The sequence below is a fragment of the Bidens hawaiensis genome, unplaced genomic scaffold (genome assembly GCF_021521415.1).
Source record: "Bidens hawaiensis isolate Kalapana, Puna unplaced genomic scaffold, B.hawaiensis_p1.1 tig00005195_1, whole genome shotgun sequence".
NCBI lineage: Eukaryota > Viridiplantae > Streptophyta > Magnoliopsida > Asterales > Asteraceae > Bidens > Bidens hawaiensis.
In genome coordinates, this window is record NW_027491335.1 from 1274793 (window position 1) to 1286879 (window position 12087).

The 12087-nt window shown below is 37.7% G+C and overlaps 1 protein-coding gene across 1 annotated transcript; it reads left to right on the forward strand.

Moving 5' to 3' along the window:
• The first annotated feature begins 5996 nt into the window (after nucleotides 1–5996).
• LOC143629375 (F-box protein At1g70360-like) lies at nucleotides 5997–6896 on the forward strand. Its single transcript, XM_077098667.1, has one exon. The coding sequence runs from the start codon at nucleotides 5997–5999 to the stop codon at nucleotides 6894–6896; it is 900 nt and encodes a 299-aa protein (XP_076954782.1).
• Nucleotides 6897–12087: the final 5191 nt, after the last annotated feature.

The following is a 12087-nucleotide window of genomic DNA, read 5'->3' on the forward strand; positions in this document are numbered from 1 at the left end:
GGTATATTAACTTTACACAACAAAGAAAGGATAACCACTACGGAGAGAAACAGACACAACAACGGCTTCATGGAACAAACAACATACAATCGGAGGCGGTGTTATTATTGCCGTGAATAAGGACATTTTATTCAAGAATGCAAAGTGAAAGAGCAAGATGAAGCCACACTACTAATTCATCAAGCGATTGATACAGGGATTCAGAATCAAGGCGATGGAGATGAATACACTGAGGAATACATCGTTTCTGGCACGGAAAATGGATTGTCGTCTGATATTTGGGCCAAAGCAATGGAAGAAAGTCTTGCTGTACATACACAAGATGCTCCACAAGAGACTAACGAGGAAACTACTCAAGCATCGGCACAAATAAACGAAGATGACTATGCTGAATATATCATGGAGGAGATTGCAAGTCTGCTAAAAGACTAATCAAACAAAGGCGTTTCGATTTTGCTGAAGTCATCAAAGCATTAGATGAAGCACAACAAGTCTTTCGAAGAACTCTTTTAAAGCCTGATTAAGTTTAGGGTAGTGTATGTTATTATAATCATTATTACATTTTTATTATAATTATTTGTATCAAACATTTGTCTTTTGTTTAGGTTTGTAGTGTCGGGTTATGATTAAAATGGCGGCAAACAAGGAAACCGTTAATAAATGGTTGTTCATGCCACCAACCATTACCGTTATAATCTGTCACTCAAGCTTATATACATTCGAACATATTGTAATCATTTGCATTCACCAAGATTAATCGATATACTATGATTAATCCATTTATGTTATTTGTTGTTCATAATCAAATTCATTGTTATGTTTGTTAAATATGTTTTTGATATCCGGTATCCCCAGTAATTCTTTGGAGCATGTCGCTTTTAACAAGTATACATGCAAGATAAATGTGAAGTCATTACACATTTACACCTATATTCCATTGATAGTGAACTAATTAGTGACCGATAATAGTGTATCTGTTCTGTATAACATTGCCATTAATGGCTCTAAACACGATTCGATCTATGTTTTAAATATACATATAGTCATGATGTTGTTCCGTGTTTCACTGAGTAACTAACAAGCTAACGCTAATGGATATGCAATTTTGTTCTGTCATGCTAAAATTGCCCCATTATGCATGCGTGTTTTTTTTGGTAACTAGCAACTACTTCATTTATGTCTTAATTTATATGAATTATGTGTTCCGTTAATCGATTATTAGACAATTTGTTGTCTAATTGGTGCCTGGCCGTTTAAAATTTAAGCTATCATTCTCAACTCATGATTCACAGTTCCAGCAAGCAAGATAGAACTGGAAAACTTAGTTCTGAAAAGGGGGAAATGGTTTGACTCTAGCAATTCCTGTTCAGAGCCTTCTAGAATCCTTTGTTTTAGGAAAGTTTTGAAGGAGAAATTGGGCGATCGTGTTGATCAGATAAACCGTGAAAATCAAGTTTCAACATTGGACAAAGGTATTGTAGTGTTTACGGGTCTTTGGTTGGCGGGACCATGGTGCGTTCTGTGCTGTTAGTTAAAGCCAGATTGGTATTGTTCTTGAGCGTGGTTTGGGCTAAATGCAAACGAGTACTTGCAGTTATGAAGGAAACTAACAAGGGCACTTAAATCCAGCCTGAAAATGAAGGAAGTGTTAAAGTATTGGAGAGAATTCAAAGCCGCGCTCGTGTTAAGGAAGCTGGGCTCAAGGATCGACCTTGTTTTAAGGGGCTGCAGATGAACTCAAACTCAAGATTTTAAAGTTGGCAAGGGTGAGCTACGTTAGCTCAAAATTGAGATGTTTGACATCGAATAACGGCCTACGGAAACAGAAACTCACTGAGAAGTTTCCAATATTTGTACACATCGACACCGGGTGGACTTACGAAGAGTATTTAGTAGCTCTTGGAGAGATTGGATGAACTGGTTAAGTTGAGTGGTTGATACTGCTAACTTGTTGCTTTGGCATGGTGGTTATGAACATGAGGAATGCATAATCTGGGTTGATCTGTTGTCCTTTAAAAATTGTTTGAACCCTTGTGGTATATGCATGCTGTTTAAGTTTTTTTTTATTGTTTTGTATTCATTTTGTCAATTAATCTTTGCAATTATGATAATTTGAATTATCCTTTGTAGACGTGTGTTTTTCTCTTTGCTTATAGAGTTACAATTTAAAATATTATAATTATATTGCCATTGAAATTGATGGGCATGAATTGATTTGGTTTGTTTTGTTTATGGGATAAAATCTATCACACCCTATTAATTAAACCGAGGCTTCACATAATACATTGACTACATAGATTACAATAGATCAGAAGGTACAAATCAAGTCAAAGCATATCTACAAACTATCTCCCATTGCACTCTGAAAGTAGGTGAATGAGACTAGCTAATATAGTAATATCCATCACAACATTCTCACACATGTTGTCTGAGATCAATCGTATATAGTATCTTCTAGTAATGATGTACTTTGGCCAGACCACACTTTGGCAAGAAGAAGCTATGTTATTTCAAAACATTAGACCCGCCCTCATACTTAGACATAAACTCGACGGGGGCATGTTTCGTCAACGAAATGAAAAACTCATTAAAATTCAACGGTGTCATCATCAAGCGAAAACGAATAAAAATCATTTTACTTACTATTTTTAGAAAATCTAAGCCGATATTCTTTTATATAAATTGTATCTGAAGGAAAATGCCACGCTCCTTGATAGAGAAACCGTTGGCACTTTTATGTTTTTTTTATGTTATAAACACATCCATAAATGTTTTTTTTGGCTATTCGCCTATTTGTGTCAAGATTAACGAAGAAATAATCTTTTCCTTGTTAAAAATCACCATTATCCGAGAAGTCAAGAAGGTAGTTAACGAATTAATCATTATCACAGACGCATTACCACCATATATATTTACTGATTAGGAAAGACTATATATAGGCGACGATACTTGTCGGGTTTGCCAACAACAAAACAAATTTCCTGTACCCCTACAACGTTGTTTAGTGATCGTTGTGTTGATTATGGGTGACAGAGAGAAGGCCGCTCTATATGGAGGTCAGGTTGAAGCGGGCCGGACACATCGAAGAAGTAAAAAACAACTATTTTGAGACACTAATTAAAAATAATATACTTATATATTTTCTTCTTATATTTTGGAAGGTTATATATGGAAAACTTTATAATAAAAAAAACAAAAAACACACATTAATGAACTAGGGTTTACAAGTAGCAACAAGTGTAAGTTTATAAAAGGGGCCGCTTCTTTCGACGTCAACACCGCATTCATCAACGTCTTCTTCAACGTCTTCTTCGCTGCTGCTTAATACCATTATAATTCAGGTGATTTTTCTGAACTCTTTTAATTCTCAACAACTCTTAATATTATTATTAATTAACCAATCTTTGTGTATATTTGTGTTTTTGTTTCATTGTTGTATCATAAATTCAATGATGTGGAGCATCGGTGATTTTCTCCTTTCAGATTGAAATTAAGTTCAGTTTTTTTTTAAATCTAAAGAACTGTTGTTTAAAATTGAGCTGTATTTGTCAAAATCTAAAGAACTCTATCTATCTATGGGTCCAGTTTCTTTATGCCCAGCCGGCTAGGTTGTACGTTGATGATGACTGTATTGGGGCTACTACTGGGGTTCAGCAGGGAGACCCCTTGCCCCCTCCTCTTTGCATTAGCATTACACCCTCTTGTTCTCCGGGTACAAAATGACTGTAACCTCCCATTTCATGCTTGGTACTTGGATGATGGGACTATTATTGGTGGTGCCAACGAAGTCGCTAAAGCCCTAGACATTATCAACTCGGAAGGGCCATCATTGGGGCTGCAACTTAATATTAAGAAAACCGAGGTTTTTTGGCCAGCGTGTAATGGGTGAAAGTCAAAGATGGGCTCTTCCCTAGTGGGATTGGTAGACCAGAGAGAGGGGTAAAGCTCCCTGGAGGGGCTGTTAGTCGAGATCCCTACTTTATTAAGGAGTTGGCGAGGCGGAGAGCATCTCGTGCGGTTGATCTTATGAAACTCTTACCTTTCCTTAGGGATCCCCAGAGCGAACTCCTCCTGCTTAGGTCTTGCATGGGGGTTGCTAAGTTGCTTTTTGGGTTACGAACATGCCACCCCCATATGATGGATGATGCGGTATCCTGTTTTGATAAGGGGCTACGAGAAGCCATCGAAGACATAGTTGTATGTGGAGGCCCGTTCTTTGGTGATCTTCAGTGGCGACTTGCATCTTTACCGATGCGCTTAGGGGGTTTAGGCCTTCTTTCGGCTCATGATGTTGGGGTTTACGCTTTTGTAGCGTCGAGGGCTCAGTCTTGGAAGCTACAGAATCACATCTTAAGGAATAGCGGAGTTGTCGACCTGGACCCAGACTACGTGCAGGCCCTAGAACGCCTAAATGGCGCTCTCCCAGACTTTGACATTGGCGGTTTCTCTAATATGGACACCGCCCCACCAAAGCCTCAAAAAACTTTGGCGTATGCCCTTTTTGGAAAAATCGCTCAGAGCCTGGGAGAAGTTTTTGGATTGTCCCCCGACAGAAGGCGGTTTTTGAATGCTTACAAGGTCCTCATGCCCAAGATTTTCTGACCGTTATCCCGATTGATGGCTTGGGCCAAAGCATGTCTGCGGTCGAGTATAGGGCCATTCTTAAGTACCGTTTGATGGTCCCAATGTACCCAGAAGACGAAACATGTCCGATCTGCCGTAAGGCCTGCCTGGATAAATTCGGAGAGCATGCGGTTCATTGCAAGGAGATGCCTGGGTTCAAATATCGACATGATTGGGTGCGGGACGTTCTTTGGGACATCTTAAGGCGAGCTGGGATATCAGCTAAAAAGGAAGCCCCCGTAAACTTCCTTACAGACCCCACGGAAGGGAGATCCACTCTACGACCGGCAGATTTGCTCGTCTTTGGTTGGGCCGGGGGAAAACACGCTTGTGTTGACCTCACAGGGGTATCTCCCTTAGCTGGATTGAGGGATAATGGGTTTGTAGCTGGGCAAGCAATGAAAAGGGCTGAAACGAAGAAGGTGGAGAAACATGTTAAAGCCTGCGAAGAGAACCAACATGTTTTTGTCCCTCTGGCTTTTGATACATTTGGCTCCTTGGCACCGGAAGCTATCCGTTTTCTAACCAGGGTCCAACAGGTTGTGCATAGCAATGTGTCGACTCCAAAGGGGCAGGGGTATGTCTTTAGCAGGTTAGGGTTTGCAATTCAGAAAGGGGTGGCGGCGCATCTTGTTGCCCGCCTACCTGCTATATTGATGTAATATCTATGTTTCTACATATTGGAACCCAATTTTTGACACATCTAAAAAAAAAAATACAACACGTTGTTGATTTTGAATTTTGATATCCAAAATAAATGCAGATACACAAAGTAAGCATAAAGTTTTAGGAAAATTGCCAACGGTAGTATCAAAGATATCAAAGTCGACAATGATTTGTATTATGAGAAGAAGCGAAATCCCAATTTCGACAAGTATAGTTAAAATTTAACGAGATTTCTCTAGATTTTTAAGATTTTGAACCTTCCAATTGAGAGAAAATCATCCATGCTCCACATTGTTGCATTTAAGATTTATGGTTGATACATCGAATTGCTAATCACTGTCCCAAAGTTCGCCTAATTAGGGTGTAAATGCAAGCTACAAGAACAAAAAAAAACTAGTAGTTTTTGGTCATTAAAAATTAATAGAGTATAGTGCAGTGTATTAGCTTAAAAGTTCATGTCCTTTGCCGATGCACAAGATTCTGTCTGATGGATCTCATTTCGTATTATTTTGGCTTCTATGTCGTTTGTTCAGTCTATATATTCTTCAATTTAGATAAATATCCATCGGACAGGATTTTCGACATCACATTGAGGTTCTTTGTTGCGTATCGTTCTTACAATCATACTTTTAGTTTTAACTATACTTTAACTAACAAACAAACTATGGTATTTAATTTTAAACCCATGTTCATGGTTTTATGTACAAATGATAATTCACAGTTCCAGTAAGCAAGACGGAACCCAAAGCACTAGATCTGACAAGGGGAAAATGGTTGTTGATTCCAGCAACTCTCGCTCAGAAGGCGATCGGGAGCCTTCAAGAATTCTTTCTTTTATCAGAAAAGTATTCAAGGAGGAACTGGGAGATCGTGTTGATCAAGATAATCGCAAGCCCATGCTTTTAGGATTAATAATCCGTTCCGCTTTACAAGACTCAGGTTTTGTGAAGACCGATCCTGTTTCAACAACTGGTCATGTTCACCGTAACTGGTATCTCCCTACATTTTACTACACCCTTCCTGTTGCCATTACTGGTGGTAAAACTGAAACTGTCAAGATCAAGTTTCAGCACCTAGGACAAAGGTATTGTAGAGTTTATGGGTTTTTGGTTGGTGGGACCACGGTGCATTCGGTGTTGTTAGAAAAATCTAGATTAATATTGTTCTCGAGCGTGGTTTGGGCTAACTGCAAGCAAGTGCTTGTAGTTATGAAGAAAACTAATAAGGTCACCAAAATCCAGCCTGAAAAGGAAGTTTTAAAGATTTGGAGACAAATCAAAGACGAGCTCGTGCTACCACTTTTGATGGATTTATCTGAGAAAGCCGGGCTCGTGGGTCCACCGTGTTTTATGAAGCTGCCAGATGAACTAAAACTTAAGATTTTAGAGTCGGTTTGTGGACCGGATTTGGCAAGGGTGAGCTGTGTTAGCTCAAACTTGAGATGTTTGGCCTCGAGTGACAAGCTGTGGCAACGCAAGCAGGCCGAGCATTTCCCGTTTATCACATGTGTCAACCCTGGTTTGACTTACAAACAGAAATTTGAGAGCTGCTGGAGGGTTTGTTCAGACAAAAAAATGTGTGCGTGTGCTGATATTGCTACCTTGTAACTTTGATATAATTTCGAATCTTTATCAGTTGGCTTGGGAATGTGTAATCGGGGTGGGTTAGGCTTGTAACTTGTAGACGGTCTCTTTTAGTCTTTGAGAATGTTTAGCCCTTATGGTCATGTGGTGTATGTTTGTGATTTAAGGTTTTATGTTATTTGATATACATTATCTTTAATAAGCTTTGCAAGTAAGATAATTTACATTAACTTAATTTTATGCAAGCTTTATAAATGTGTGATTTATTATAAATATTCACCACACAAATAGGTGAGTATGAGTATGTTTATAGGTTGAAAGCTTGAAATCATACATGTTACTAACATTTTGGATTTTTGATTATGTATAATCGACCGGTTTCGTTAGAGGTGTCAGCTGTGTCGGGTTGGGGCTTGAATAGGTAATTAATTTGCCAATAGAGGTATAATACTTGGTGACTTAATAACGATTGACACAACCAATAATTCCAACTTAAATGAATCATTTTGTATAGTATCTTTATTTTTATTTCCTTATCATCCCTTACGAATTAACTAATGAATCTTATTATGTATATTTAGCGTGATATTCGAATTAAAAATCAAATGGAAAGAATACGAATGAATATAGGTAGAACTAATGAATAGTTTTGTTGAACATACAGATTGTTGTGCTCAAGAATCGACCTTGAATTATGGGGCTGCCCAATGAACTCAAACTCAAGATTTTGGAGTCGGTTTGTACGTGGGGGCGATTTGGCAAGGACGAGCTGTGTTAGCTCAAAATTGAGCTGTTTGAGGTCAAATGACGACCTTTGGGAACAGAAGCTCACTGAGCAGTTTCCAAATATTGTACACATCGCCATCACGTGGTGGACTTGCAAAGAGAGATTGGTAGCTCTTGGAGAGATGATAAACCGAATAAAATGTGTGACTGATATTGCTAATATGTTGCTTTGGAAATGTAGTTTTGAACCGAGGAACGCGTAATCTTGTGAGTTAGGCTTGTTTTTTGTGGGCCATTGAAAAATGTGGGCCATTGAAAAAATGTTTGAACCATTGTGATATATGTTTGCTGTTTAAGGTTTTTTGTTGTTTTATATCCATTTTGTTAACTAATCTTTGCAATTAACATTCTTTAGCCATCATGGTGTTGATTATGTTCGAGGTTGCCGGAGAGGAGGTCTCTCTAAACGAAGGTAAGGTAAACCGTTGAAGTGAGACGTGTTAACGAAGAAAAGAGCATGAGAAGCTAGGCTAGGGTAAGATTTCTATATTTTCCTTTGTTTTATTTTAAGAATAAAACAAAAATAAAATACTTATGTAAAAAATCTATAATTTTAAAAAAGGAAAATTTAATTAGGGTTTGAAGTTACAAACAAGTGTAAGATTATAAAAGGGGCCGCCCCTCATTTCTCACCGAAAATATAGCCACAAGTTGACATCCCATATTGTGATATATTGGTTGCGTCTTCTTCGCTGCTGCTAGCTTCCTACCATAATTAATTATTCAGGTGTTTCTTCTCAACTCTCTTTACTTTTTTAGTCTCGATCTCTTAATGTTAATCAATCTTCATGCATACACGATACTCTTTTTCGGATGGCAGTATCAATGTGTCCATCCGTATCGTGTTCTTGACTTTCCCATGTCAAGTTCCCGATCCTATGTCCGTATTTGTTTGGTTGTTGTAGTGATTCAACATATCAACTATGTGTTTGCATTATTTCACAGAAAAACTGTAACAAAAAATCTCAAATTTAACGATCTGGAGCATCGATGATTTTGTCGTATCAGATATTGATAGTTCAATTTTTAAAAAATCTAGATCGTTAAAATTGAGCTATATTTGTCAAAATTGATTTCACTTATTTTGATGATACACACATTTTCAGATCTGATATCTTTATCTTTCTTGCAATTTTCCTTCTATGCTTACTTTGTGGATCTGCATTTTTGAACTTTGTGATCGTGGTGTTGGTATTTTCCTTCATTAGCTGATAGTTTTTGGATTTTTAAAATTAAATAAATAGAGCATACCGCAAAGAATTAGCTTGAAAATCTATATCTCGTTTCGCATAATTTAGGCATCTATGTCATTTGTTGAGAAAATTTTTCTTAAAAAAATTAATCGGTCTTTATTAACTAGATAAACATCATTCGCTTCTTAACAAGTGTTTAACATCATTGTGCAGTAACTACACCTATATAATATGAAGGTTTTGAATAAGGGATAAGATAACAATAAGCTATAGGTTCAAAGATCTTTTTATTAATCAATTGAACTGCATACATGAATGATAAACTTCAATCACTTAAATAAGAAAAGAAACAAACGGCTACGACCAAAACAAATTAAGGCTGCAAATTCGATCGGTCTTCAGCACATGCTTGATTGAGATTGAATCACATTTCATCATATTATACTGCTGAACAACTGACTTCTGATAATACTTTGTCTGTTCTGAATAGAATTGTTACGGAGTATTAATTAATGGCTTTGAATGGGATACTGTTTTTATAATATATGGATATTAATTTGTGATGATCTTCCGTACTACCAACTAACCAAGTAACGGGTATGCAAGTCTATTTTTGTCATGCTAAAATGGAAAATGGCGTGCGATGCTTACGTGGTCTTTTCTTTGGTAACTAGTTATGTACTACTTCATTTAAATCTTCTGAAGTTTCCATTAACTACTGCATTTTAAACCCATTCTGGTAATAATATTACTACTAGAAAGCACGTAATGATTTTTATGTATGTCCTAAAAAACGGTTTACTGAGTCAGGGGTTTCTTTTGGGTGTATCCTCGGTGAGACCTGAATATGCTTGTTTTCTTGTGTGTTATCTAATTAGTATCTGGTAATTGAAATTTACAACCCGTCATCGTATTCAGTATATTCGTGGTTTTATGTAGGTTGGTGTCATGGGTTCCCAACTCATTATTCACCTTTCCTGTAAGAAAGACGGATCTGAAAAGATTAAAATGGTTGATTCCAGCCATTCCCGCTCAGAAGACAGATTGCGAAGCACTACGTCTGAAAAGGGGGAAATGGTTGAATCCAGAAATTCCCATTCAGAAGATCACGATGGAGAGTCTACGAGAATCCTTAGTTTTATCAGGAACGTTTTCAACGAGAAACTGGGTGATCGTATTGATCATGACAATCGCAAGCCCTTGCTTTTCGGACTAACAATCCGCGCTGCCTTATTAGACTCCGGTTTTGTGGAGATTGATCATGTTTCAAAGACAACTGGTAATGCTCAAAGGAATTGGTACCTCCCTACATATTACTACACTCTTCCCGATATCATCACTGGTGGTAAAACTGAAGCTGTCAAGATCAAGTTTCAACACCTAGGACAAAGGTGTTGCCGAGTTTACGGGTGTTTGGTTGGTGGGACAACGGTGCATTCGATGCTCTTAGACAAAGCTAGATTGATATTGTTCTCAAGCGTGGTGTGGGCTAACTGCAAGCAAGTTATTGTAGTTATGAGGGAAACTAACAAGACCACACAAATCCAGCCAAGTAAAGAAGTTTTGAAGATTTGGAGACAACTTAAAGACGAGCTCGTGCTACCCCTTCTGGTCGATTTATGTGAGAAAGCCGGGCTCAAGGGTGCACCTGGTTTTATGGGGCTGCCAGATGATCTCAAACTAAAGATTTTAGAGTCGGTTCATGGGTCCGATTTGGCAAGGGTGAGTTGCGTTAACTCAAGATTGAGAAGTTTGTCCTCGAGTAGTGATCTGTGGGAACGCAAGTTCACCCAGCAGTTTCCGCATATCTCATTTCCCGAGGGCATGGGCTCGGTGACCTACAAAGAGGTTTTTGGTTGGTATTGGAATTGTAGGATACGCCACGAAAATCGGGTCATACATTGGCTTTAACCTTTTCTCAGCTTGGTCTAATGCAGAATCCTTGGTCTTGTTACATGTAGCTGGTGTTTGTTGTGCTTTGAAGAATGTTTGAACCCTTGTAGGGTATGTTTTTGGTTTTATGTTTTTCTGTTTACATTTTGTTAACCAAACTTTGCATTTATATATAATATTCAAAGATTTTTATATAATATATTGTGATGCTGATTTTCTCCACATTAATTAGCTGATAATTTGTGGATGGTAAAAGAACAAAACAATAAATTATACTGATGCTTATTAACCTATATAATCATGTCCTTGAGTAGATTCCAAAACACATAATTCTCTGTAAATGAAAGCTATATTTCAGTCAGCATCATATTCATATTGGATTCCATGTCATTTATTTAGATTGTGTCGATTATAAACCTTAACGAAAATCAAAGTCGAAAAACTACCAAGCTATCTACTTCATTGAATTGCACATGTAGTACTTTTGTTATTTGGTTGGCACGATATTCATAAACTGATTCTTAGATTCTCAGTGAATCCTTGTTGAGTGGCAGGCGTATATATATGACATTCACAACAATTCAATCCCATCCGCTATAACGTCAACCTCGCGTCCTAATACCGCATCTCAGTTTTAATATATTACGGTAAGGGAAGAAAATGAACCTATTCTTTTCATTTGCTCTTCTTTACCAACAGAATCAAATTATTTTAACACATTGTCTCTATTGGCCAAGGAGATCAGTGAATCAACCATCAACAACAAAAATACAATAAATTAAGAACAAATAACAAAAATATTAACCCTGAAAACAAGCTTGAATTAATTGACTCTCATTACATTCAATTGCTGCATCCGATGGCATCTTTTATATACATATATGTATCGACGAGGTGGTTCATACCGAACCAACAAAGCCCTGTGGTATTAACAGTACGACATCACTTGATAGTTATCCCTTAACCGATGTGTTTCTCCAAGTGACGTCTCTTACTAGTTTGTTTATATAGGAGGCGACTGGAACTTTGTAAACAGTTAATCACATCCAGTTATCACAAATTCACAATCGAGTTTCAGTCTTATACATTGTTTTTGTTCTTGGTACTTTCGATTTATGTGTGTGCTAGTGAACATGGTGTCCAAGAACGATGAATCGATTCAGGAGGCGACTAAGATTGGGAGCCTTTTTAGGTGTGCCATTCGAGACGAAAATCTAAGCCATAGCCTGGAGTTCGTCACAGCTACAATCTGGTCGAAACAACAATAAAGTTTGCGACTTTAATAAGGTAGAACCAACTACAGGGGAGAAACCATGATCAGTTCAAGTTAATCACCTCATACG